This window comes from Balaenoptera musculus, chromosome 3 (assembly GCF_009873245.2).
Source record: "Balaenoptera musculus isolate JJ_BM4_2016_0621 chromosome 3, mBalMus1.pri.v3, whole genome shotgun sequence".
Classification (NCBI taxonomy): Eukaryota; Metazoa; Chordata; class Mammalia; order Artiodactyla; family Balaenopteridae; genus Balaenoptera; species Balaenoptera musculus.
The window spans coordinates 164,944,850-164,969,470 of record NC_045787.1 but is presented as its reverse complement, the minus strand read 5'-3'; the positions used below and the strand labels follow the sequence as shown (position 1 = coordinate 164,969,470).

General features: G+C 57.1%; 4 protein-coding genes across 14 annotated transcripts in view; 1 reads left to right on the top strand and 3 right to left on the bottom strand.

Annotated features, from left to right (window-relative positions):
• The window catches only part of HNRNPM (heterogeneous nuclear ribonucleoprotein M), a 38,900-nt gene extending 30,905 nt beyond the window's left edge, over nucleotides 1-7,995 (top strand). For 3 of the 11 annotated variants that reach the window (XM_036846825.1, XM_036846822.1, XM_036846820.1), the window contains 3 exons: nucleotides 4,469-5,271; nucleotides 5,922-5,973; nucleotides 7,569-7,988. In XM_036846825.1, coding sequence (XP_036702720.1) covers nucleotides 4,469-5,271; nucleotides 5,922-5,973; nucleotides 7,569-7,732 — 1,019 coding nt within the window. In that variant the 3' untranslated portion in view covers nucleotides 7,733-7,988. Of the gene's footprint in view, nucleotides 1-2,385; nucleotides 2,440-4,468; nucleotides 5,272-5,921; nucleotides 5,974-7,480 lie in introns of all 11 variants that reach the window. The other 8 variants (XM_036846814.1, XM_036846815.1, XM_036846816.1 and 5 more) reach the window with 8 other exon arrangements.
• A 1,249-nt stretch (nucleotides 7,996-9,244) lies between these two features.
• On the bottom strand, nucleotides 9,245-10,894 carry LOC118892319 (PML-RARA-regulated adapter molecule 1-like). The gene is made up of 6 exons (XM_036846827.1): nucleotides 10,338-10,894; nucleotides 10,117-10,222; nucleotides 9,809-9,971; nucleotides 9,687-9,720; nucleotides 9,568-9,602; nucleotides 9,245-9,412 (listed from the first exon to the last, which is right to left on the bottom strand). The coding sequence occupies exons 3-6, from the start codon at nucleotides 9,939-9,941 to the stop codon at nucleotides 9,375-9,377; spliced, it is 240 nt and encodes a 79-aa protein (XP_036702722.1). The 5' UTR covers nucleotides 9,942-9,971; nucleotides 10,117-10,222; nucleotides 10,338-10,894; the 3' UTR covers nucleotides 9,245-9,374.
• Nucleotides 10,111-14,455, bottom strand: LOC118892637 (PML-RARA-regulated adapter molecule 1-like). Its single transcript, XM_036847371.1, has 6 exons — nucleotides 14,423-14,455; nucleotides 13,239-14,289; nucleotides 13,062-13,128; nucleotides 12,909-12,985; nucleotides 10,338-10,395; nucleotides 10,111-10,222 (listed from the first exon to the last, which is right to left on the bottom strand). Exons 1-6 carry the CDS (start codon nucleotides 14,453-14,455, stop codon nucleotides 10,111-10,113), a joined length of 1,398 nt encoding a protein of 465 aa, XP_036703266.1.
• A 6,493-nt stretch (nucleotides 14,456-20,948) lies between these two features.
• ZNF414 (zinc finger protein 414) lies at nucleotides 20,949-24,621 on the bottom strand. The gene is made up of 8 exons (XM_036846826.1): nucleotides 24,503-24,621; nucleotides 23,484-23,793; nucleotides 23,053-23,160; nucleotides 22,843-22,948; nucleotides 21,959-22,302; nucleotides 21,828-21,878; nucleotides 21,216-21,389; nucleotides 20,949-21,122 (listed from the first exon to the last, which is right to left on the bottom strand). The coding sequence occupies exons 1-8, from the start codon at nucleotides 24,503-24,505 to the stop codon at nucleotides 21,049-21,051; spliced, it is 1,170 nt and encodes a 389-aa protein (XP_036702721.1). The 5' UTR covers nucleotides 24,506-24,621; the 3' UTR covers nucleotides 20,949-21,048.

Sequence of the window (24,621 nt, the reverse complement as noted above, 5' to 3'; positions counted from 1 at the left end):
AAGATTTACTTTTTCTGTGCTCACTTGATATGACTGTAGCTTTATTCTAGACTGTTCCAGAGCTTTAGAATTTGGGGGTGAGTTCATAATCTGTATGTGACTAGGTCAGTTAAAAGTTTCTTGTTGCCATGACTGGCTTTGTTTTTTGTGTCTTGACATGGTAGGGTATTAAAATTTTTTTTTAATTTACTGTCATTTGGCTGCAAATACTAATTTGTGGGTGGATACCTGTGGTGAGAAGAACAAAATGGCACGTGACTTTCCTCCCACAGGCACTTTGTGCTGCTCTTGAGCCTTCAGTCCTTTGCTGCTCTGGGTCCTCTCACCTCACCTCTGTGATGAGGCTTGTCAGCCTTGTCCCAGATCGTGTGGAGGCACAAGAGGTGGACTGGTGAGGTTATTTCATGTGGCGACAGGAAACACGTCCTGTCCTGACGTGAATATAGGAAGGTCATCTGCAGGCCTTGCTATCTCCTGCTACTTTGGCACCTTCTTCCTGATTGAGACCATGGTCTGTTTGTCCTGAGGCTTCCCAGAGTGACCATGGGCAAGAGCAAAGAGCTTTTGTTCTCCTACTACTTATGATCAGACTCAAGTTAGTAAAATGGTCTTTGTACCAAGTAAAATCTTTAAGTCAGGTTTTCAGAGTAGTTGCCTGGATTGTTTGTTTTTTTTTTCAGATTCAGTTCTTGATCTTTTTTTTCTGTATTATTTACTTGACAGTTGGATCATTTTGGTGTGCTACTTTTGTAGTGCTCTCCCTATTCAGTATCTCTTCTTTCCTATCAAGGCAATAGATCTTTGTACTTCTTTGTGCAAACAACTGTGCTTGGTGCTCCAAGGCTATAGATAGATATGTGATCCTTAACTTTGAAGGATGTGGTGTAGCTGAGGAGACGGTGCTCAGAGTGGCTTGGGACAGCACCAGAGATCAGCACGTAGAAGTGGCCTAGTTGAGGGAGCCAGTGGAGATGTTGATTCCCGGGCTCTCCGCAGCTATGTGAGCACCACACAAAGGCGATCATTTTCTGTGTTAAGATTTGAGAAAGCACTGCTCTAGATGCTTGATAGAAGTGTTCTGCTCAGAGAACACAGGATCGAGGCAGGGGTGTAAGAAGACCATGCAGGAGATGCAGTTCACACTGGAGGGGCTGGACTTCAGCATAGGTAGAGGGGGGTACTGGCCCACAGAGAGGGCGGACAGCATCAGGTGCAGAGGCTTGGAGATGTCAGTCTACTTGGGGTGGGAAGAACAGAACAGATTCAAGTTTTAAGCCGGAGCAGGGAGCCCTGTGAACACCCATGAAAATAATTTGTCCTTTCTCTTCAAATCAGTGGTCGGCTGATTTTGAAGTCTTTTGCCAGGGAATGGTTTGATCCAAGTGCTGTTTTAGGAACTAGAACCTAGGCCTGGGCGTGCTGAGTAGGCTCCCAGGCATCATGGAAGAATAAGCCCCGGTCTTGCTTCCTGGCTGGAGGTCTGTTTTCTTGGTGTACTTTCCCACCCCCTTCCTTTAGCAGGTAGTTGTAATACTTGAAACAGCTGCAGGGCTAGGGTTTAATCTCTTCATGGTCATGGTCAAAATATGATATGTGCTCTGTGGCTCTTGTCCATGTTGCTCAGCACACTTCAGGACCAGAGAGGGGGTAGGTACAAGTTTCTTTTATATAGTGAAAGACCCAGAAGAAACTTAAAAGCTAACACTAATGATAGCATTAGACAACCTTAATAGAGGTTTGAATGAACTGCCAGCAAGCAAGCAGCAGTATTGCTGTTTTGGAAAGCTGAGTGTGTTGGGGTTTTGTTTACCTGAGGCTTTGTCTGTCACTTGGTTACCATCACATTTAGCTCCTTCCAGGCAGGGCTCGTAGGCTCAGTTTGCTGCAGTCTTCCCTTGCCTGGCTCGTTGATTAGGTCATATTTCCAGCACTGCATGCGGTTGCTGCTGGTTTTCAGGGATTGGGCTCTAAGTGTAGGTACAGTGGTAGTTCGTTGAAGGGTAACTGTGAGGTGCTGATTGGGTCTGGGTGGGTGAGTGCACGCTTCAGTCTGTGAGTACTGAGTGTCTGGACCAGCTTTAGAAAACTGCTACTGGCCCCATTCTTGCTCTAACCTTCCAAGTTCAGCTCGTGGGTGCAGTACCAGAGGCCCTGCCAACTTGGCCTCAGACTCTGGAGCTACATGGGACTCTAGCATCATGACCAATCATCAAGGACCCTTACAGTTTTCCAGTAAAATGACCTTGTCTGTGTGTATATTTCTCAACCCCTTCCCCTTTCCTTTTTTATTTTTTAATTAGTAGTAGTCCTGCTCTGGAATCTGTAATAAATTTCTATTACCATAGAGGAATTTGGCTAATTTTTTTTTCTTCCTGATTTCCTTAGAAATCCTAAGTAATGCACTGAAGAGAGGAGAGATCATTGCAAAGCAGGGAGGAGGTAGGAAACGCTTAGTTTTGATGTTTTGATTTTTAGAATAGGCCTGTGTTACTGGGGATAGTAGTGTAGTGGTGAAAGCATGGGCTCTAAAATAGACTGCCTGGGGTGGGGAACCAGCTCTGGCTCCTCCTAGCTGTGTGACATTTGGCAAGTTACTGAACTTCTCTGTTTTTTGTACTGTAAAATGGGGATATAATGGTACCTACCTCATAGGGCTGTTCTGTAGAGTAAATGAGTTAATGCATAAAAGAGGACGTATGTATGTGCTGTGTACACGTTAGCCATTGTCAAAATGTCCATGTAATCTGGGGGCTTTCTTGTTTCTAGTACTATAAAATTGTAAATTGCTAAAAGTAAATATTTTACCTGATTATAAAAGTGTACACCACCTAATCATAACATATGTTTACTATGTACACATGTACTCACAAAAATTCAGAACATTATGAAGAAAGTAAATACCTGAAATCTCACTGCCCTGTGATGAATGCTGTAAATATTTTGGAATATATTCTCCCATTAATACACTTTTTTTAAGGGGTACCTAAAACTAAATGTACTTAATTCAGTCTGATTTTTTTTTTTTCTCATGGCTCTGAGCATCTTGGCATTTCCTTGGTAACTCCACTTGCTGGATTCATTTCTGTGGTGGGCTGATTCTAGAACTCCACGTGGGTACCGTTTCTTCCTAGTTCTCTGCTGCTATTGGCATCTGGAGTGTCACCCTCATTTTTGGTACTTTTGGGTATGCTACCCACCCTCTCTAGGTCTCTTACATTTTTTATAGTTTCTGAGATATTTCTGCTGTGAAAGCTTAATATTCTTAAAATTGTGTTTATATTTTGCCACTTGGTGCACTGTTATTCAGCCAAGGAAACAGTCACCGAGAAGTGGCATGACTCATGCAAGGTCACGGCTTTGGTCAGTTAGAGAATCAAAGAAACGGCTGAATTTCCTCTTGAATTTGCATCTTGGCCTGGGCTGCTTGATTCAGTAATGGGCTGGCTGAGGGCTCAGCTGCCCATTTTTCAGAGGCAGGTGGTGATGGTGAAGCTTGAGTGAGGGGGACCCTCGGGCTCTGCATGTGGAAAAACTTGGTGGCCAGTGGCCTTGGTGGTGGAGCCAGACCCTCCTTCTCCAGAATTGCAAGCATCACAGGGTCGGCTGTGCACTGCTGACCTGCCAGTGTGTGTCCAGCTGAACCGTGACAGTGAGGGACTGATCCCAGGCCTCTTACTGAATCTACTCTGCAGTGCCATCAGCTTTTTTTCCTCCAAAGCTAGCAAAGTTACACACGGCAAAGTCGGTTGGCGGTTTCCGTGACAGAGTAAGGTTCCCTAGAAGTGGCTGGCTGTGTTCATTTTTTCGTGAGGATCTGTATTGGTGTTGGTGTTTGTTTTCTTTATCTCTTCCTGATTACATGGCTGTGTAATAACTTACCTATGCCGTGGAGGTGCTAAGGAAATGCAGCCAGACTGGTTACCAGCAGGGCATTGTAGAGGGACAAGTTGGGAGAGGATAGAGGTTGTGAGCAATTTTAATTGTCCCCGTTATAATCCATGTAATCCATTATGTCGGGTGACCATCTGAGTGTGGGGTTTCTGTCCCTTGCGCCCGGCCCCCCAGAGCCTTTATCAATGTCTGGTGGTGGGGAAACTGCAGAGTTCTCAAGGAGTTGATGCCTGTTGCTCACAAAGCTTGTCACAAGTATTAGCACTTTCAAAGTAACGTGGAGAACATTGTTGATCAAAGTCCTCTGGGTGGGTTTTTTCCCTTTTTAAATTTTATTATGGAAATTAACTGTGGCACAGAAGTAGGAAGAATGATGTACTCACTACCCAGCTTTAACAGTTGTCAACATTTGCAGGGTATCTAATGATAACTTATTGTGGGACTTAAAATTTCTGAACCGTGGTTGAGCTTGTGAAGTGCCTAGGCCTCTGCACCCAGGGAACCCTCCTGGCATGGTGTGCACACAGATCCTCAAGTACCTGACATACGCCTGACACATTTTGTGTCTCTGTTTTAGGTGGAGGCGGAGGCAGTGTCCCTGGAATTGAGAGGATGGGCCCCGGCATTGACCGCATTGGGGGTGCCGGCATGGAGCGCATGGGTGCAGGCCTGGGCCACGGCATGGATCGTGTGGGCTCCGAGATTGAGCGCATGGGCCTGGTCATGGACCGCATGGGCTCAGTCGAGCGCATGGGCTCCGGCATCGAGCGCATGGGCCCGCTGGGCCTCGACCACATGGCCTCCAGCATCGAGCGCATGGGCCAGACCATGGAGCGCATCGGCTCTGGCGTGGAGCGCATGGGTGCCGGCATGGGCTTTGGCCTGGAGCGTATGGCCGCACCCATTGACCGTGTGGGCCAGACCATCGAGCGCATGGGCTCTGGCGTGGAGCGAATGGGCCCTGCCATCGAGCGCATGGGCCTGGGCATGGAGCGCATGGTGCCCGCAGGCATGGGGGCAGGCCTGGAGCGCATGGGCCCTGTGATGGATCGCATGGCCACCGGCCTGGAGCGCATGGGCGCCAACAACCTGGAGCGCATGGGCCTGGAGCGTATGGGCGCCAACAGTCTCGAGCGCATGGGCCTGGAGCGCATGGGCGCCAACAGCCTGGAGCGCATGGGTCCCGCCATGGGCCCGGCCCTGGGCGCTGGCATTGAGCGCATGGGCCTGGCCATGGGTGGTGGTGGCGGTGCCAGCTTTGACCGTGCCATCGAGATGGAGCGTGGCAACTTTGGAGGAAGCTTCGCAGGTTCCTTTGGTGGAGCTGGAGGCCATGCTCCTGGGGTGGCCAGGAAGGCCTGCCAGATATTTGTGAGAAATGTAAGTGGCTGTTCAGGAACTTCTCAGGGGTCGTATGCACAAGGGAGGAGGGGGCAGGACCGAGTGGTAGCAGGTCGAAGTCAGAGGGAGAGCTGAGTAGCGTGCAAGGGCCCTTTGCCACTTTCCCCAAAGTTTGGTGTTGGTAGAATGAGGAGGGAATGTGAGAGCTCATGATACTTGTGCAGCAGAAATAGTGGGTTTTGTGAAATCCTAGGCTTCTCTGACTACTGGATGGAAAAGACAGTGATCTGAAGAACTTGAGTTTCTTGAACTCTCAGCTTGATGAGCTGCTAAATGACATGGCACGACAGTTCGGGGGTGGGGGGGAAAGGCTGTATCTGAATTATCTTTACCAGATTGACCACCTTCAGCTACTATTCAGTGGTTCTGTGGGCTGCTCACCACAGGCAGCTGTGTGTTCTGCTCCGTGCATGGTGCTCCCACAGACAGATGCAGACAGGAGGGAGTGAACTTGCTGTGCTAGTTTAGAACCTCACCCAGACAGACTCGTTTTGTTCTCTGCTGATCATCTCAGTGTGAAGGTCAGCCAGTTTCTCTGTGTAATAAGTTATAAAGGCACTCTGAGACAATTGATGTTTGTGCATTAGGATTTGGTTGAATCACTCACCAGTCTCCTTTTTCTCCCTCAGCTCCCATTTGATTTTACATGGAAGATGCTAAAAGACAAGTTCAACGAATGTGGTAAGTATTTGAGAGGCTTTCTAGGTGCTTCCTTGTGTTGTGGCTTGTTGGTGCTGCATTGGACTCATGCAGCTAGGCTTCCGTCCTAGTCCTCACAGACGCCTTCCGTGACTCTGGAGGATGGATGGGACTTGCCATTTTTCTGCCTGTGCAAATATTCAAGCAGGTTGTTGAGTTTCCTTTTATGTGTCAGATACTTTTTCACCTGTGTTCTCATTTCATCTTTGTTTTTCTCTTTTTTTCCCTCTTCCGGTTTTTGAAAGGAGGTAGTGTTGTCCCCATTTTACAGAGTCAGGCCAAGTCATGTTCCCAGGGTCACATGGCTTCTAAGTGACAAAGCTAAATTAAATACATCTGGGACAAGGTTGTTTTCCACAATAGCACCATTGGTTTGCCCCTCAGAGAGCACTCGCCCAGCAGGTCCCTTGGGTGAGGTTTCACAGGCTCTGGGCACACAGTAGCTTGTGTGCGATGAAGCTAAGGGTCTCTGATTGAGGTTTCCTGGCACACCAGGCAGCCATTCTGGAAGGGTCACTTTGTGGCCAAAAAGAAGTTGTCTCCGGGTTAAGCCCTGCCCCTCACGCCTACCACCTCTTTTCTTTTAACCGTGTCAAGTTGGGAGCCCCAGCCCTAATCCAGAGGTCTGAGTGGCTCCCTGGATCAAGGCTTCCTCAGTGTTTTCTCATTTCCTTTTGCTGCAGTGACTCAGATTTCACCACTATTGCTGCTTCTCCTGGTTCTTCTCTCGGGTCAACTGTTGAGCCATAGCCTGCCTTCTTGCCCCGTTCTTGTCCTCTTTCCCCACTCCTTAGTTCCCAAGTTGTAGTAGATATTCTGAAAAGTCAAATTGAATCATGTCACTTCCCCCCTGCCACAGATGCCCGGAGGTGTCCCTCTGCTGGCAAGAGAAAGCCCAAACTACGATCCCCTGTATGACTTAATGTCACCCTAAGCTGTTTTAGAACTTTCCTGTGAGAAGCCCTCCAGGATGTTGACCTTTCAAGCAGAGTTGATGGCCCTAGAATTGTGGGTGCCAGCACCGGTTACACTGTGTGTTCTTGGCCCTGTGTTTCTGTGGCTCTTCCCTTGTAGATTGTTTCCATGGTGCTTGACACATACCTGGATGCTTAACCGGAGCTTGAATGAATATGTGTAACCTGCTTGCCAATTATTACAAAGCTTGTATTTGGACAGTACATAAGTGTCCATGGTATTGGCATTGGCCTTGTAAATGCGGTGGAGCAGTGTATTAAAAGTGAGGCCTCTGTAAAATTTGCCTATAAAGCTGGCTTCACACAGCGTCTTTTTATAACTCTTGAGAGTAAAGGTGTGCATTTGAAGCCTCCAGGAATGCTTATCACGGGTCAGATTGTTGTCCCGTTGGCAGAAGAATGGCAACGTGGCTGAGTGCCGTAGTAGCTGGGTTCCAGCCGCTGTGTTCTGAGCATTTGTGCGCCAGGCGCGAGGGCCACTCTCCCTTTTGACTCTGTCAACCGAAATCCAACAGGTGATCTGGACTGAGTGGAGCCCAGACTGAGGCTGAGCTCTGGGTTTGCCTGATGAGTTGTGGTCTCTTCTTCCCTCCCTGTGCCCAGGCCACGTGCTGTATGCCGACATCAAGATGGAGAATGGGAAGTCCAAGGGGTGCGGTGTGGTTAAGTTTGAGTCGCCAGAGGTGGCTGAGAGAGCCTGCCGGATGATGAATGGGATGAAGCTGAGTGGCCGAGAGATTGATGTTCGAATCGATAGAAATGCTTAAGCAGTTGCCTTTTTTAAACATCGATACCAGACCTCTGAATTTGTATTTTTTCTTGTTAACCATTTTAATTTGTTGGCTGGATGTATAAAGATGTTTAAAAAATTCAGTTGCTTTTTGGGGTAATTTGAATTACTTTTTTAATGACTGGGGTTCCATTTGACTGTTTGCATTGAGATTGCAATGTGCGCAATTTTTTTTGTAGTTGTGGCATCTTGTTGACATCGAATATGACTTTGATAATAAATACCAGTTCCTGAAAGCTGCTTGCTTTTGCGTGTGTGTTGTGGGGTAACTGCCCAGAGTTTGGGGGAGCTAGAGCTGCTCAGTCTCCTTTCTACCCTTGGAGCTGTGGACCCTTGGGGTGGGAGGCCACTGGCCCCAGCCATTTCAGAAAAATCTTGTTGTGGAAACGGAATCCTGAGTGGACCTCAATCCCCCAGGGCCGGTTAGTGGTGCACTCGGCTGTCGGAGCCATCCTGTCTCCCCTGGTGCAGTTCTGTGGGGCACAGATGCTGCGTCAGGCTCGTTTCCAGTTAGACTTTTGTCTCAGTCTGCTCCGGCTGCTGTAACAAACATTTGTTTCTCACAGTTCTGGAGGCTGAGAAGTCCAAGATCAAAGCGCTGGGAGATTCAGTGCCTGGTGAGGGCCCGGTCCTAGTTCGTGGATGACACCTTCTAGCTGTAACCTCACATGGCAGAAGGGGCCAGGGAACTTTCTCAGACCTCTTTTATTTATTTTTTTAAAAAATAATTTTTTAGCTTTATTTGTTTGGCTGCGCCGCGTGGCTTGTGGGACCTTAGTTTCCCCACCAGGGGTTGAACCCGGGCCCTCAGCAGTGAAAGTGCGTGCAGAGTCCTAACCACTGGCCTGCCAGGGAACTCTCTCAGACCTCTTTTGTAGGGGCACGAATCCCATTCATGAGGGCTCTGCCGCCACGACCTAATCCCCTCCCCAAAGGCCCCACCTCCTAGTACCATCACGTTGAGGGTTAGGTGTTCAACGCAGGAATTGTTTTTGGCAGCAAGGACACAAACGTTCAGTCCATAGCAGCGTTTCTTCACTAAAACAGACCAAGTAGGGTGAGAGTTTCTGAGCATATTTTGTCCTGTCAGAGGTGTAGGCTGAACTTGATACCTGGACTCTTATCAGAACTGGGTCACATTCCCCCCAAGATGTGATCTCATACGTAAGTCCACTTGGGCTGTAGTGTGTGAGGAGCTGCAGCTGCTGCTTGTCACGTTGGATGTGGAGGGTCTTCACTCTGGCTGGCGGCTGACACGGGGTACCATCACGGGGACTCCCACCTCAAAGTCTAGCAAGGTGCCAGCTCCCTTGCTACCTTCCCCTGCCCTACTTTTCTCCTTTCTGGCCTTTATCCTTGAGGGGTGAGACCCTGGAGGAGGGGGTTGACCCCACAGATTCCCCCAAGTGTCTGATCATGGCTCCACTGTGTGGTGCCCATCAGGAGGGAAAGAAAAGACAAGAAGCAGGAATTGCTTTAAAAGAGGGGCTTTATGTGGTCTGTGTAGGTGGTCAGACAGGAGCCTAGGCAGTTCTGTGATGGCCAAACGGATCCAGGGCTCCGTCGGTTAAGAGGTGGCTGGATTGGTGGGTTGTCCTGGGTCTCCACCCCTGTAGGCCTTATCGTCCCCCGGGGAATGGTTGGTTATCCACAGGATCTGCCGAGGAGGGGTGACTTCCAGTGACCCTTGCTCCATGAGCAGGTAGCCAGCAGCCCCTGGCGGAGTGGGATGGGACCTTCCCCACCGCCCCCCCCCCCCCCCCCCGGACGCTGGAGTCCCTTCCAGCCCACCTGGGGCATTCACATACATACCCCAGGAACCGACGTCATCATACACCTCTGTTTCCCTGGTTGAGAGCACAGTTAAGATCAGTAAGGGTCACCCCACCCCTCCCCCCTAAATCCCCGACCCCATCAGGGCCAGCACTCACAGGGGCAGTAGAGCTGTTCTGGGCACGTAGCCATCTGCAAGGAGAGAGCGGGGGTGGGTGAGTTGTCCGCCCTCCCTGGTGGTGGTCGTCTTCCCAGGGCTGCCCCTGCTGGGCTCACTCACACTTGCCCTTGGTGTCCCGGCACAGCATTTCCTCCTTGCTGGTGAACTCGATCACCTCCAGGATCTCCCCACGCCGAATTGCCAGGTGCTTGCCACCCCCGCGACGGGTCTTGGCGTTGGGGTCGATCATCATCCTTGTCTGAATCACAATCTCCCCCTCAAACTGGGGAGGAAGACATTAGAGCTTTTGGTCATGCTGCCACCCCGAGGACCCCTGGCTTCTTTCTGAGGATGGAATTTGTGGGGCTTTGGTCAACTGGGGCTGAGCCCAGCCCTCCCAGGACTCTTGCTTTGCTTGGGGTTCACACCTTGAACTTCTTCCGGAACTCCCGCTCAGCTTTCTCTGCCTTCCGGATCTGCTTCAGAGACTTCAGGTCCGTGGGTGGCAACTGCTGTGGCTGGGGGCCCTTCTTCCTGAACCCCCCGGGGAGTTGGGTGCTCATGAGCAAGACGTGCTTCTCAGGGACCCCCTTTTACCGTCCTCCCAGAGCTCAGCCCCACCCTGCCCCACTCCCTTGCCCTCTGGTACCTGGGCCCCTGGTCTTGAGGTAGCCTCCTGGGGGGTTGCTGGGTAGACAGCACCTCATCTGGGACAGTCAGAACGCTGAGTTAGGGCAGGGACCGCGGGTTCGGCCTCTGAATCTGGCGGCCTGCTCTTGGCCCTTGTCAGTTCTCAGGACCTTGGTCCCCTCCCCACCCCGCTGCCCAGGCCTTTCTCATGAGTTGTGAGTTCTAGCGGATTGCCTTTCATTCTCTTAACTCCTGTCGCAGGCCAGGCATGGCAGAAACTGTTACCACTCATTTCAGCTGTCTCGACTGTCATCCCAAGTTGCTTGCCGAGGAGGACGTAAGGGTTCAGAGAGGTAACACAGCCTGCCCCAGGTCACCCAGCTGTTAAATGGTAGAGGCAGGATTTCTCTGTAGGCTTTTGAGGCCATTTCACACCTGCCTCGTAGAGCAGGTGGGGTTCTGGGAGTGGTGAGATTTGGGTCAAAAAATAAGGCGAAGAAAAATATTTCCTAGAAGCAAAAGAAGTCTGCCTCTGAGAAGGGGCTGTTGGGCTGGGGCTCTTGCCTGGCCTGGCTGATGATGAGACCGGACTGTGAGGGGTCTCCCAGGTGAGGACTGACTACCCCGCAAATGACCAGCTTTCCAGGTATGAGCCCTGCTGGCCAAGGGTGTGGCTTACAGTGAGAGCCTTGTGAACACGAGTGAAGGATCCAGAACCTGAAGCCCCCAGCTTTTTGCCGTCCTCTCTGAATGACTTGAAGTGCTGCTCTGGACATTTCTAGGCTAGCAGACCCTTCCATCAAGCTGCCCGAGGGGCATTTGCATGGTGCCCTTCCACCCCTTCAGACACTGAGTTTGCCTCCAGCCTCAGCTGGGTGGTGCTCGGGTAACGGTGCCACCCAGAGGCTGCCCAGGCCGGAGATGGTCACCTGGCTGGGAGCAGTCTTGACTTCACCCCAGGGCCCCTACAGACCTGCCACAGCCAGAGAGCACAGCCTTGGGCACGGCAGTGTGGGGCAGACCCTGGTGCCCTGTGTCCCCAGCTTCCTGGCAGTGTGATCCTGAGCACGCTACCCTCAGCTCCTGAGAAAGAGCTGGGCCCGGCCCCTCCAGAGGAGCCCCCAGCTGTGCGGGGAGCCTCTAGTGGAGCCGCCACTGCTCTGAGTGAGGCAGAGAGTGGGAGGGAGGAGCCCAGAGTCCTTCCAGCTGGGGACAGACTTGAGAAGGGCAAAGCTGCCTTTGGGACAATCAGTGAGCCCCACTTAGTGTCTCGAGAAGGGGGAGATCTGGGGAAGCATGTGGTATGGGATCGGAACCTTGAAGAATGACTGGCGGTTGTCCAGTGGCTGGGACGGTGAGCAGAGGGAGGGATGTGCCTGGTCTACTTGGGGTTGGGGAAGGGGAAGGGGTGGGCCATGCCTGCGGAGCTGCTGGAAGTGGAGTGGCCAGAGGTGCTCCCTCCCCACGTCCACATCCCCAAGAGCGGCCCCCCAGACCCAAGCCACAGAGCCTAACTGGAGCGGAAGCAGGAGGGGCCCTGTCAGGAAGCTCTGTGCTAACGGGTGTTGCAAGCAGCCCCTGGGGAAAGCCCAGGAGAAGCAGAAGGGGCTGGGGAAGGAGTAACAGCTGTAGAGGCAGCAGACTTTGGAGGGTGGGCTGGTGAGGAGGGAGCGGTAGCTGGGGATCCCAAAGGCACCTCTGATGAAACGTTCCCCTGCAGGAGACCCTTCCAAAGACAGGGCAGGGAAGCAGCCTGGGAGCCTAGGGTCTGGGCTCCTGTGTATCGGCTGTGCAACCTGGGGCAAGTCACTTCTCCTGTCCTCAAGCTTCCACTCCTGTAAAATGGGCAGGACACTGCCTCGGGGGTGGTGGGCTGTGCACATTCGGTGAAGTGCTGGCATGGGAGCCGTTGGTGTTTTCACATGAGGTTGGTGAATGCATCATCCCCGGGCTGGGCCTGCTTGGCCTTCATCCTGCTCTCCAGGAGCAGAGGTGTGGAAGGGAGAGAAGAAGGGTCCTTGGAAACCCAGAGCACAGAGAGAGAGAGAGAGAGTTGCCTGGGACCGCAGACCTGGAGGGTCGGCCACACCCTGTCTCCAGCCCCTGCCTCTGAGTTCAGGCCCAAGTCCTGCCTGGACATCCCTCAGGCACCTCCAACACCATGGGTCCCTTACTCAGGTGCAGACTCAACTTTTGGGCCTCATCCCTGTCATGAGCTCGCTTGCTCTTGTCCCTGGTGATGCACCACTAAGTCCTCTTCCTGCTTTGTACCCGATTCTTCCACTGCTCTCCACGTCTTCTGTCACCACCCTGGCCCATACCCCTGCCCTGGCTACACCCTGGTCAGGCTGCCGGCCTCTGGGCCGCCCTTACTCACATTGTTCCGCCCACCAGGAGCTGGCGTGACCTTTCTGAAAGGCCCCTCCTCCTCTCTGCTTCGTCCCCTGGCGCTGCTTTCAATCCATCAGGGATATGGATTGCCACTTGGCCTCACGCTAGCAACATGGCAGAACACACCCTTGTGACAAATGTTCCCCAGGTGCCTTGGCAGACTGGTCTGGCTGAGGGCCCGGCCCCGTCACCAACAAACCTCTGCCCTTGGGGCTGGGTCTGGAGTTGTTTGTGGGCTCCACGTCATCGTACAGCTCGTAGGCCTCATCTGGGTCCCTGCGGGGATACCTGAGATGAGGGCCTCTTTCGGTCCCGTGACCCACGCCTGCACCCCGTGACTCCCCACACTCACTGTGGGATGTCTTCAGGCTGTCGAGCCCGGAAGTGGAGGAGGCCGGCAGAAGAGCTCCTCGTCAGAGCTGTGGAGAGATGAGAACGGGAGGGAGGCAGGGAGGCAGGGAGGCAGGGGGGGCGGGCACTGCCGGGGAGCCTCCACCCCCTCCTTTCTGCCTGGGCCGCCCTCACCCACCTGTGCCTGCTGCCAAGGTCCTCCGAAATCTCTGGACGTCCCTGGGGCCTGGGGGAAGTGGGGGCTTGGCTGGAGGGGCGCCCAGGCTGTTGACCGGGGGCAGAGGCCTCCGCCGGGGTGGGTGGCCAGGTTTGAGGCCCAGCCTCAAGCCTCCACCGCGAGCGAGGGCTCCTGATCTCTGCTGCCTGGCTCCAAACCCTGGGCTGAGTGGAAACCTAGGGCTGGTGCCTGCAACGGCAGTGGGCAGTGAGCTCTCTGAACGGGAGCCAGGGAGTGGAGGCTTTCTAGGGAGGTCACCGAGGAACTCAGCCTGCGAACGCTTCCTGGGCAGAGATCTGGGCTTGGGCTGCGAGAAGTTGCAGGGCGGCCCCCGCCACTCGGGCTGCAGAAACTCCTTGGGGAGCAGGCTGCACTCGGGCCCCGAGGACGTCCTGGGGAGGTCACCACACTCGGGCCGCGGGGGCTTCTCGGGGAGGTCACTCAGCGGAGGCTGTGGCATCTTTCCGGGGACTGTACTGAAGTTGGGCTGTGAGGAGTGGGGCTGGGGCTCACTGGACTCAGGCTTTGAAGGGGGCGTTGGGGGGACCTCAGTGGACTCGGGCTGCGGCAGGGACTTCTCAGGGAGACCACTGACCTGAGGCTGCGGGGGCTTCTCGGGAACGGTACTGAACTCAGGCTGGGGGGGCTTCAGGGTGGCCTCATTGGACTCAGGCTGCTGGGACTTCCTGGGGAATGCACCGAACTTGGGCCCTATGGGGGGCCTGGGGCCGTGGCTGAGCTCAGGCTGCAGGGGCTTGCTGGGGAATGGAGTGGCCCTGAGCTGTGGGACCTTCTTGGAGAGTTCACTGAACTCAAGTTTGCAGGGCTTCTTGGGCAGATTAGTGAACTCGGGCAGGGGGTGCTTCTTGGGGTGCTCGCCGAGCTCAGGCTGTGGAAACTTTTTGAGGAGTTTGTTGAACTCGGGCTTCGGGGATACTTTGGGGAGCTTGCCGGTCTCGGGCTGAGAGGCCTGGAACTTTGCTTGAAGGCTCCGGAAGTCCTGATGACTCCCCTAGGGGACACGGAGTCAGGCAGGGACTCAGACACATGCGGATGGTGGAGAGACGGACGTGGGACAGGCGGACATGGTCACGGACACGCACCCCCTACCCCTGGCTTCTGCTCAGTTAGCTCCTCTCCCCCACCTTCTGCCCTTGGCCGCCATCTCTGTTGGCCATAGACTCCCACGTTTTTGTGTCTCCAGCCTCCCGGCGAGTCCCAGGCTCTCCTAAACTACCACACCCTCTGACCTCACCACTCAGGACCAGGATGTGCACCCAGCCTCACCCCGCTCTGGACCCGAGCTCCTGGGGCCCCTGGGGCCTGCTGCCCCCACAGCCCGCCCCGCCCCCTCAGTCAGGGGAGCGTCCTCGAGCTCCTCCTCCGTCCCCCGCCCTTCTTTTCTCATTTCAAAATACATCCGGAATCCAACCACTTCTCACCGCCTGTACCACTGTCCTGGCCCAGAGGAACCCGCCTGGGGAAGGCAGCATCCCCTGTTGCCTGGATCATTTAATAGGCTCCTCCTTGGTCTCCTGCTCCCCCCGCCCCCACCCCAACCCCGCGCCCCCATCCCTGGTCAGTCCCCTCACAGCAGCCGGAGGAGACCTGTTAACCCTGAGTCGGTTTGTGCACCTCTGCTCAAAATCTGGCCGTGTTCCTTCATTTCCCCACAGTAGAAGCTAAAGATCTCACGAGGGACTTCCCTGGCGGTCCAGTGGCCAAGACTCTGCACCCCCAACGCAGGGGGGCCCGGGTTCGATCCCTGGTCAGGGAACTAGATCCCGCGTGCTGCAACGAAGACCCAGTGCAGCCGAATAAATTAAAAAAAAAAAAAAAATCTCACAAAGGCCCTGAACGGTAGACTCGACCTCTCCTACCCAGTCACCTCCTTGGCCTCCCCTCCTCCCATCTCCTGCCCTCTGCCTGGGACACTCTCCCCACCGCATGGTTCTCCTTCCCCTCCTTCTCTTCCAGGTCTCTGCTCCCATATTCCTTATTAGAGAGGCCTTCCTCCCAGACCACCCTAATTAAAAAGGGAAGATTGGATTCCCCCTTCCCAGTATTCTCTATCCTCCCCAACCTGCCTGATGTTTCTCTTAGTTAGTACCTGCTACCTTGTATCATTCTATTTATTTTACTTAATACTTGTTTTTTTTGGAGGGGCGGGCGGTGGCCATGCCTCCCATGGCATGTGGGATCTTAGTTTTCCTGACCAGGGATTGAACCCACGCCCCCTGCGTTGTAAGTGCAGAGTCTTAACCACTGGACCGCTGGGGAAGTTCCAATACTTGTTTTTTAAATGTGTCTTGACTATTTGTGGGATTTTTTTTTTTGTTTTGGTCTCTCTCCTCCTCCTTTCCCCAGCCCCTGTGGACCGTCAGCGCCCCGAGGGCAGCAGCTTGTCTCGTGCATTGCTGTCTTCCCAGTGCCTGGCCTGCGCTAAGATGCTCAGTCATCATTTGTTGAAATAAAGAATGTACAGGACACAGAGACAGGCATATGCGGTCTGACCATCACGTTCTCACACAGACGCACGTGGAGAGACACTGAGAGACCTGGAGGCAAACCTGAGGGCAGGGCCCCACAGTCCCAGACACCCGGCTGATGGTCAGGGATGCCCACCAGGACCGGCAGGCAGGCCCCCGAGCATGGGCACGTGCACCAGCCCTGGCACAGGAAGTCCGTCCCAGGTACGGTCTTGACCAGCCCCACATCCTTGGTCACGGACACAGGAGAGGCACCAGTAGGCCAGGCCTGCTCTGACCGACAAGTCACCCCAGAGGTGGCCCTGCCACAGCTCCCAGGCCTGGCTTCACCTGGGGTCGAGGAGACCGGGGAGGGGAAGGGTACGACCTCGGGGACTTTGCCCCTGCCTGTGCCTCACTCTGCCCTGATCCGGAGAACAAGGAAAGGTGCCGGGGCCTGAGACGCCTCTGTGGAAGCCCCCCTACCCGGTGGCTTGGGGCAGGGCTCCCAGGTGACCCAGGGGGCCAGAGAAGTCGGGGTCAGCAGGTCAGGCCTTGGGGCGCTGCTGGGGTGGGGGCAGGCAGCATGTGCGTGACCCACTTTGTTGCCCCCAGGAAGGCCCTGCCCCTCACCCTGGCTGCCTGTTATCAGGTTGCTATTCATGGGGGGAGGGAGAGGGGGGTCGTCTGGGCAGTGGCACCCGTCCCCCTTCTAGTCGCAGCCTCAGCCTCTGCTACAGGCCCCTCGAGAGCCTGAGCTGTCCCGGAGGTGGGTCCTGCCTGCCTCCTACCTCTGGGCGTTTGTCCGTCACAACCCCGAAAACCTGCCTGCCCCTCTGCCGCCCCGCTCTTGGAATATGCCTTCCAATTTCCACCCGTGGCACCCCTTGCCTCCGGCCAGTGGGGGGGGGCTCTCCCAGGGCTGGGGGGCTCACTCACCATGGCTGCAGGCGGGTGACGGGCCACAGGGCGAGTGGGACCTGAGCCAGGGCCGCTGCCTTCAGGAAGTGACTAGCTTCTGCTCCACGGGCCCCGCGGGGTGGGGTCTACTGGCCAGGCGGGGAGGGCAGAGGAGGAAGGGGCGGGGGACAGCCCCAGCCTGTCTTCAGGTCCTGCTGGGAGCTTCTTGAATTCCTGTCCTGCACTGCACTTTGTGCATCATTTCTCAGCAGACTCCGAACAGCCACTCGTTTCTCGACTCTGCTAGCCCCCTCACTCCCACCCCATGCCCTGCTGTGTGCTGACCTCCGGACTCCAGGAAGGACTCATGCCAGGCCCTGAGGACCTCCTGCCGACAGAGGCAGGCCAAGGCCAACCCCTCCCAGGGCCTCTGCAGGAGGGGAGTGGTAGTTCTCAGCGGGGAAGGGGCACGGCCAAATCTGGGCCGTGAGACCCCAGGAGTCGAGCGAGCCTGACTGGTGAGGCCCTCCTGCTGGCTCTTGTTGCCTCAGTCCGCCTTCCTCATTTCAACACTTCCCTGCAGTCTGATTTCCAGCTCTGAGCAGGACTTAGGACTTCTCTGTTACAGGGGCAGACCTGACACGGGCCGAGGGCCCAGGTGGGATGGCACGTTTGGTGGTGGGTGGGTGGTGAGTGTCCAAGGCTCCCAGAGGACAAGAAAAGGAGGAAAATGGGGACAGCTGGGAGGCCAGCAGAGAGGGGGTGAAGGTGGTAGGCAAGATCAGAGCTGTGAGGGTGCAGGGTGCGAGGCCCGAGGCCTGGCCAGACAAGGGAGACCCTGATGGCAGGGCTCGGTCCCCAGGAGGTCAGTGACCTTGGGCTCACAGAGGAAGGGAGAAAACACCCAGTGGGAGAGTGCAGAGCCCCGATTCTCAGTTCGGCTACGCCACCGGGATCCTTTGAGGAGTTCACAGAAAGACAGAAAGAAGCTCCTGGAGATTCTGACTTAATTGGTCTGGGGTGTGGCCTGAGCCTGGGGATTTCTTACACACCCTCAGGGGGATTCCTAGTGTGCAGCTGAGGAGCACTGGTGCCCACAAGTCACCCTGCGACCCCGAGAAAGTGTGGGTTGTGCTTCGGGTCTGAGGTGGGGCCTCAGATTCTGAAACATCCCAGGTGACGCCCATACTGCTGGTCCAAGGATCACACCAAGAATAGCAAAGATGTATTGAAGTTTCCAGAAAGATCCAGATGAGACAGGGACGGAGGCTGGGCATTGCATTCCCAGCAGCCCTTCACTCGCCTCTGCCATGAAGGCCACAGACAGCAGTCGGCAATGACTCTGCCTGTGTCTGCTCTTAAGAGCACAGCTTGGGGATTCTGGAGCCTCTGTGCCTGTGCATCCCTGGCCTTGAACGGACAGACATGCACTCTGGGTCACATTTCCAGATGTGGGTCCGCCTCCGAGGAGGAGGCTGGGGATGATGACGAGGTCTGGGTCCTGGAGCGGCTCAGCCTGTTCAACGTGAGCCTGCAGTCTCAGGCCAACCTGCCCGCTCTGGGGCGGCTGTGCAAGGTGGGTGCCTGCTTGGATGCGCGGGCCCTTCATTCATTCTCCCTTCAGACCGACACTCTTGGGCGCCCTCTGCTGGGCGGAGCCGGGGCCCTAAGAGGACTCAGCTTTCAGGCATCCTGGAGTTGCGGGGGGGGGTGGAGGGACCCTCTGTGGGGCCCCCAGCTTGGTTGGCCAGAGGGAGGTCAGGGGCTGCAGGAGCCCAGAAGGGACAGTGGGAGCAGTAAGACTTCCCAGGCGAGCAGACAAAGGTTGGATGGGAGTTGGGAGGGGGTGAGGGTAGGGGGCAGTTTTCAGAGTGACCCAACTCCCTAGGCCTCAGGGCAATTTCAGCTTGCTCCAGAGGGCAGCGAGGGGCCCACGGGGGACTATGGACACACTGTACCCATGGGAGGGGCTGTTGCATCTTTGTGGGTGACACGGTTGGGGGGCGGTGCAGGTACCTGGACCAAGATACCTGGGTCTCTCTGGGAAGGTCCTGACTGACTGGGAACTGGCACTGCCTAGATTCGGGGGTGGCTGAATGAGGGGCTTGATGGGGAAAACTCCAGGGGCTGGGGGACCCTGGTACCCTGGAGATGGAACACCAAGCCCTGAAGATGCAGGAAGGGGTGGGCCTAGAGCCATATTCCCAAGGGTGTCTAGGAGCCTTGTGAGTGCAGGAAAAGGGGAGAGTGCCCTTTGGGCCTCGCTGCCTGGGTTTTCTCATCAGTGGTAACTGTGCCCCGCTTCTGGGGTGGTGCAGAATCAGTGACTTGGAACCGGGCCCGGCTAGAGTCAGGGCTCGGCTTACCCTCCTAGCCTCACCTTCTCTATCTGTAAAGTGGGCCCCTTGACCCACCTCCTCCCCAGGTTCCTGAGAGGGCCCAGGCAGCCAGCCACAGGCTTGGTGGTTGGAGTGATGTCAACCACCTGCGAACATTTCCCAAGCCCCCTCCCTCTCTCCCCATCCCTCTTTTGAATCCTCACAAGAACTCCAAAGGATGAGCATTCATGACACTCATTTTAAGGAGTAAGAAAGTGAGATGCAGAGAGGTTGAGTCTTCCCCAGGATCACCCAGCTGTGGTTCCAAGGCTTCTGGCTGAGAAGGGGTAGGGGAGCTCACAGGGGGCCTGAGCCCCAGGGTTCCCTGACAGCCCGTCTGGCCCTACAGCGGGTGCTGAGTGACAGCCGCTTCAGTGGGGGCCTGGAGGTGCTGGCGGAGTGGACGCCTGGCCTGAGCCACCTGGGACTCAGCTGCAACCCCATCAAGGACACTGGAGCCCTGAAGCCCCTTGTGAGGCTGAGGGCAGTGGGGCAGGCAGGCGGGCAGGCCGGCTCCTGGGTCCAGGTGGGACACGTCCAAAGGGTGCCCAGATCTCCCTGTTACCCTTCCCAGGAGAAGCTGAAGGGCCTTCAGAACTTGGAGCTGTTCAACTTCGAGGAGTCACAGCAGCTGCGCTAACGGGAGCAGGATTTTGAGTCGTTACCAGAGCTTGGCTACCTGGATGGCTTCGATGATGGGGACCCTGCTCAACTCTGAGACTGAGGCCAACATGCTGGGGGACGAAGATTCCGAGGAGGACTAGGGGGAGGATGGTAAGGGGGGCAAGGGGAAGATAGGAGGCTGGTGAGTGAGGGGTGTGAGGCCTGGGGACTCCACCCAGGGGATGACTGGTGTCTTGCTGGCCGCAGATAGAGGACAACTCTGATGACTTGGAAGATGGAGGAGATAAGGAGTGAAACAGGGTCGGGTGGGGCTGGGGACCTGGTCCTTGGGTTCTTGCTCACAGGATGTCTATGTTCCCCAGGAGGAAGAGGAGACAGATGCTGAGTGTGGTCCTGAGAAGAGGAGGTGGAGAGGTTCAAGATGGGGCTTTGTGGGCTACTAGGAGAACAGGATCTTCATCCAGAGAGCTGAGGGGAGCTGTGGGGAGCGGTGGGGGTACTACGCAGGGGAGGAGCACGATCGGAAGAGTCCCCTGTTTCCAGAGGTGTTCAGCCTGGGGGGAAGGGGCGGGGGGTTGCCTCCGGTGCTCCAGAACGGGGGCGGGATTGAAGCCTGAGCTGGAAGGGAGCAAGATGCAGGAAGTAAAGCCAGGCCCCGAGGAGTGGCTGCCAGCAACTCGTGGGACTTCCATACCCTGGAGGCTTGAACCTCAGGGTTCTGGTGACAGCAGTGTGGGACCAGATTTTGAACTCTGGCCCCAGCCTGACTTCCCAGGAAGGATAGGAAGAAGAGGACCTATATGGGGGAGAGGTGAGAAGGGAGGGAGCACAGGCTCTCCAGGGCTGGCCTTGACCCACCCTCCTCCTCAGAGCTGTGGCAGGGGGAGAAGGAGAAGTGGGCAGCCGAAGACAGTGAGGAGGAGGAGGAGGACGATGAGGCCTGAGCCCCGGCTTGCCAGAGTGCCCAGCCCTGGGGGCCCTGGCACCTCCCTTCTACTGCTGGGACTGCCCCACCGCCCTGTCACCTCCCTGAGAGTCAGTGCTGGCCTCAGGACCTGGGGGGCTCCAGCTGGGCGGGCACTCCTGACTCCTGGAAATTTTAAAATAAAACTGGAAACTTCCATCTCATCTGGTTTCTGGAAGTGGTGGGACAGGACAGAGGACCACCTACAGCTGTCTCACTGTTGAGGCTGACAGGGGAGGTGGGACACAGGTGGGCTGTGAGGGGAGGCCTGCCCCCTTCCGAGGTGGGAGCGCCCCAGGACTGCACTGGAGGGGCATGGGACCCAGACACAGCACAGGCTGGCTCATCTGCCTCCTTTATTGTCCCGCCACCCCGCCCATCGCAGGCCCCTCTAAAATTACAAAACTACCCACAGCCCACCCGCAACGCGGCGTGGTTCAGAGCGGCGAGAAAACCGGACACTCCCCCTCTGACAGCAGCGGCGACACCTTGGGTGCCAGCGGGGCCGGGTCTGGGTGGAGCAGAGGAGGGGGCGCCTGAGCCTCGGCCCCGCCCCTCGCCTCAGGGCCCCCGCCCTCCCCACCCGCGCGCTCCCGGGCCTTACCCGCCGGCGCGTCGGGGCGCGGCTGCCCGGGCGCCGGGGCCGCGGGGGCGATGGGGCGGTGGTCCTCCAGGTGTAGGGTCATGGCGGGCCGCGAGGCCGTGGAGAAGGCGCACTGCATGCACGAATAGCGGCCGCGCGTGTGCTCCCACACGATGCGGCTCGGGGCCGCGTGCCCTGCGGGCAGGCGGGACGCCGTCAGCCCCGGGCCCTGGGCGAGGGCGAGGACCGGGGCGAGGGCGGGTCGGACCTTTCTCCCCGCCTCCCCATCAGCTCCCAGGCGCCGGGGCTCTGGACCGGCTGATCCGTTTCTCCCGGGCGTTTCCCCATGTATTTGGCGGCACCAAACTTGACTTATCCGCGTTCCCCTCTCCCATCCTCTGAACCAACGTAGGGGGAAGCACTCGGGAACCGGGTGAGAGTTTTACACGGAAACGCCGGCGCAGATAAAGAGCAGGGGCCGTAATTTTTTAAGGCAAAATCCTGTATTTCGGGGGTGACATTTCTGGCCACCTGGGAAGGGGGTGGGCACCGCTGCCTCCCAATATTCCCTATGCCCCGCAGGGCGCAGGAGAGAAATCCCCTCCACCCTCCCCGGTGATCACCTGCACGCACCTGAGGGCGTATCGGAGCCGCCCTGGGGTCTTCGCGGGCTGCCGCCGGCACCTGCGGTAAATGGGCGGGTCAAGGTCAGAAGTCAAAAGGAGCCCAGCCCACCCTTCAGGCGGCCCTGCCCCCACACTCACCTTGGCTCTTTTTCCAGACTGCGGCGTTGGAGGCGGGCGGCCCGGGAGCGGCGGCCAGAAAGGGGCGCGGGCGTGGGGGGCTTAGGCCAAAAGGCGCGGGGTTCAAGTAGGGCAGGAAGGGCCCGGTGGGGGCAGGGGCAGGGGTCGTGAACGGCTCGAGCAGCGGGAACTGTAGCCCAGGCGCCGACGCAGGGTCGGACTCCGGGAGGCGCTCGGGCGCTGGTGGCTCCTTGTCGAGGGCGGGGGGTGGCGGTGGGGCTGGGCTCTGCGCATGCTCGGCGCAAACATGCAGGTGCTTGAAGAGGGAGCGGTGCGTGCGGAAGCGCAGGAGGCAGTTCTCACACCTGGGGGCGGCACAGGGCTGGGCTGGGTCTCCTGGGGGACAAGGGAGGGGCCTATCCGTAGTAACCTGCGGAGCCGCCGCTCGAGGGTGGTAAGGGAGCCTGGGCCCAAACAACAGATCCCCCATCTGCGGGGGAGGAATTTGCCCTAAGCGTCCCCCTACTGTGGTCGTGACCCTTCCGGACCCCTCCAGGTCGGAGCCCTGGGAAGATGAGGAAGGAAGTCTCAATTGTGACTTAGGTGATCGCTTTTCCTCTTCGGAGGTAGAGGGCTGGGCGGAGCCGCACCAAGTATGTCCCCCCCCCCCAAACCCCTTCCAAGCCCCGCCCTCGGGGTCCCTGGAACTTGCTCTAGCGACCAGTCTCTCTTCTGGGCAGGTTAAGGGCAAGGCTTGCCCTAGGTCACGCCCACTTCCCCGACCCAACCCCCTGGACTAGGAAGGGAGAAAAGCCCGGACCCCAGGTAGTGGCTGTCAAATCAGTGCTGGGGGGAGCTGCCCGGTCACCGAGCACCAGCAGAGGTGGGGGTGGACGGGGTCTCACTTGAAGTAGCGATTGGGTTTGTAGTGCAGCTTGCCGTGTGCCACCAGTTCCTGCATGTTGGGGAAAGTCTCGGTGCAGCTCAGGGCGGAACAGCGGAAGAGCTTGCCTGGCAGGGCAGGGATGAAGGACAGAGGAGTGGAGAGGGGTGGCCAGTCGGCTCTGCCTGCCTCCCACCCTAACCTGCCTCCCCACCACCTACCCTGGCCCTACCTTCCAGGGACTGCGTGGGTGGGCAGTGGGTACGCAGATGCTGTGCCAGGTCTCGAACGCTTGGGAAACTGAGGCAGCAGCCAGGGCTGGAGCAGGGTATCTGCTTCCCTGCAGGACGCACAGAAGCGGGGGGAGGGGGGTGTCACCGTCCCTTCTCCATCCACACTGTCCAGGGCTCTACCCCAGAGAGGCATGTATGGGGCTGCAATTACGCTATGGTCTCTTACTGGGGCCTTCACCCTCTGCCTCCCCCAACAGAGGGCTGGGGCTGAGTTGGCCTGGCTCCTCACTGTAGCCACAGCCTGGCATACACCTGGGGCTCAGTAAGTGGTGATTCCCTCTAGATGGGCCCCAAGTCTGGAGATACTCTGTATTCTTCACTTCTATCGTTCCAGGCCTGTGATCCCCCAGAAGGCCCCATCACGGGTCACCTGGTGGTGGGCGTCGTCTGGGAGGCCGCAGGTCCTCACTGGTTCCGGAGACAGTGCTGGTCAGGCCAAGGCCGGGTCCAGGGCCAGCATGGCCACTGTCTGGGGCTGGGGAGGCACCCTGCTGGGTCCCTCCAAGCCCTCCACGTTCCCACACTGGGGGTGTGGCTGCCTGGTCAGAGCCTGGCTCCTCCCCCATGGAAGAGGAGGTGGCTACAGCAGCAACAACTGGGGACACCTCCTTGTCGGTCTCACTGGAGCTGGGCTCTGCAGTGGCCGGCATGTCCGGGCTGGGACCCGAGGTTTCCTCCTCCTGGTGGAAGGAAGAGGTGGGGAGAACCCCTCTGGGCCCAGGGTCTGCCTGGGACAGCCAGGGGAACTCCTCCACCCCGCCAAGACCACTGGGCATTCCTGAAGCAGCAAATGCCCCGGAGACGTCACCCAGTCAGCCCCCATCCTAAGGAGTGGCAGGGGGTGAGGGTGGATTGAGCTCCTGCCTCCTGTGTCCCCATCCTCTGGGAGGGAGCTTGGAGTTGTTCCAAATGTAGAAGGGGGTACCTTTCTAAGAATCACCTACATGAAAGAAGCATGCCTTTGACCCTAACTTGGAAAGGTGGGAGGCCCCTACAAGGCAGGGGCGTGGCCCAGAGGGAGTGGGCGGGGGTAAAGGCGGGGCTCTGAACCGGGCGCGGCTAGGAAGTTGCTGGAGGGGCCAGTAGTGGCCGAGTGGGTGTTCGAGGACGGAGCTATATCTACCAGCCGGGCTCGAGCTGTGCAGGCGAACTGGAAGTGCTGGGGCCCCGGCCGTATGAAGATCTGGGGTGGTGCCCGAGCCCTGTGGGCGTGGCCCAGTCGAAACCAGGCCCGGAAGTAGGGGGTAGGGTGCTCCCCGAGTGCTAGCCAGCGGCGGGCGAGTGCCCGGATGTAGGGGCGGGGTCGGCCGGAGGCTATGTGCGCAACAGGGCCGCTCCCCGCCAGTCCCCGCTGGTTCGCCGCGTCCGCGTCCCCGGCGCCGCGCTCACCATCCTCGGCCTGGTTCGGGCTCTTGTTCCCGCGACTCCGGCGGCGCCAGCTAAGGCTGCGGCGACTCCTTCGGTGGCCGCGGGCTCACGCTCACGTCGGCGCCATTTTTCGCCTCCCA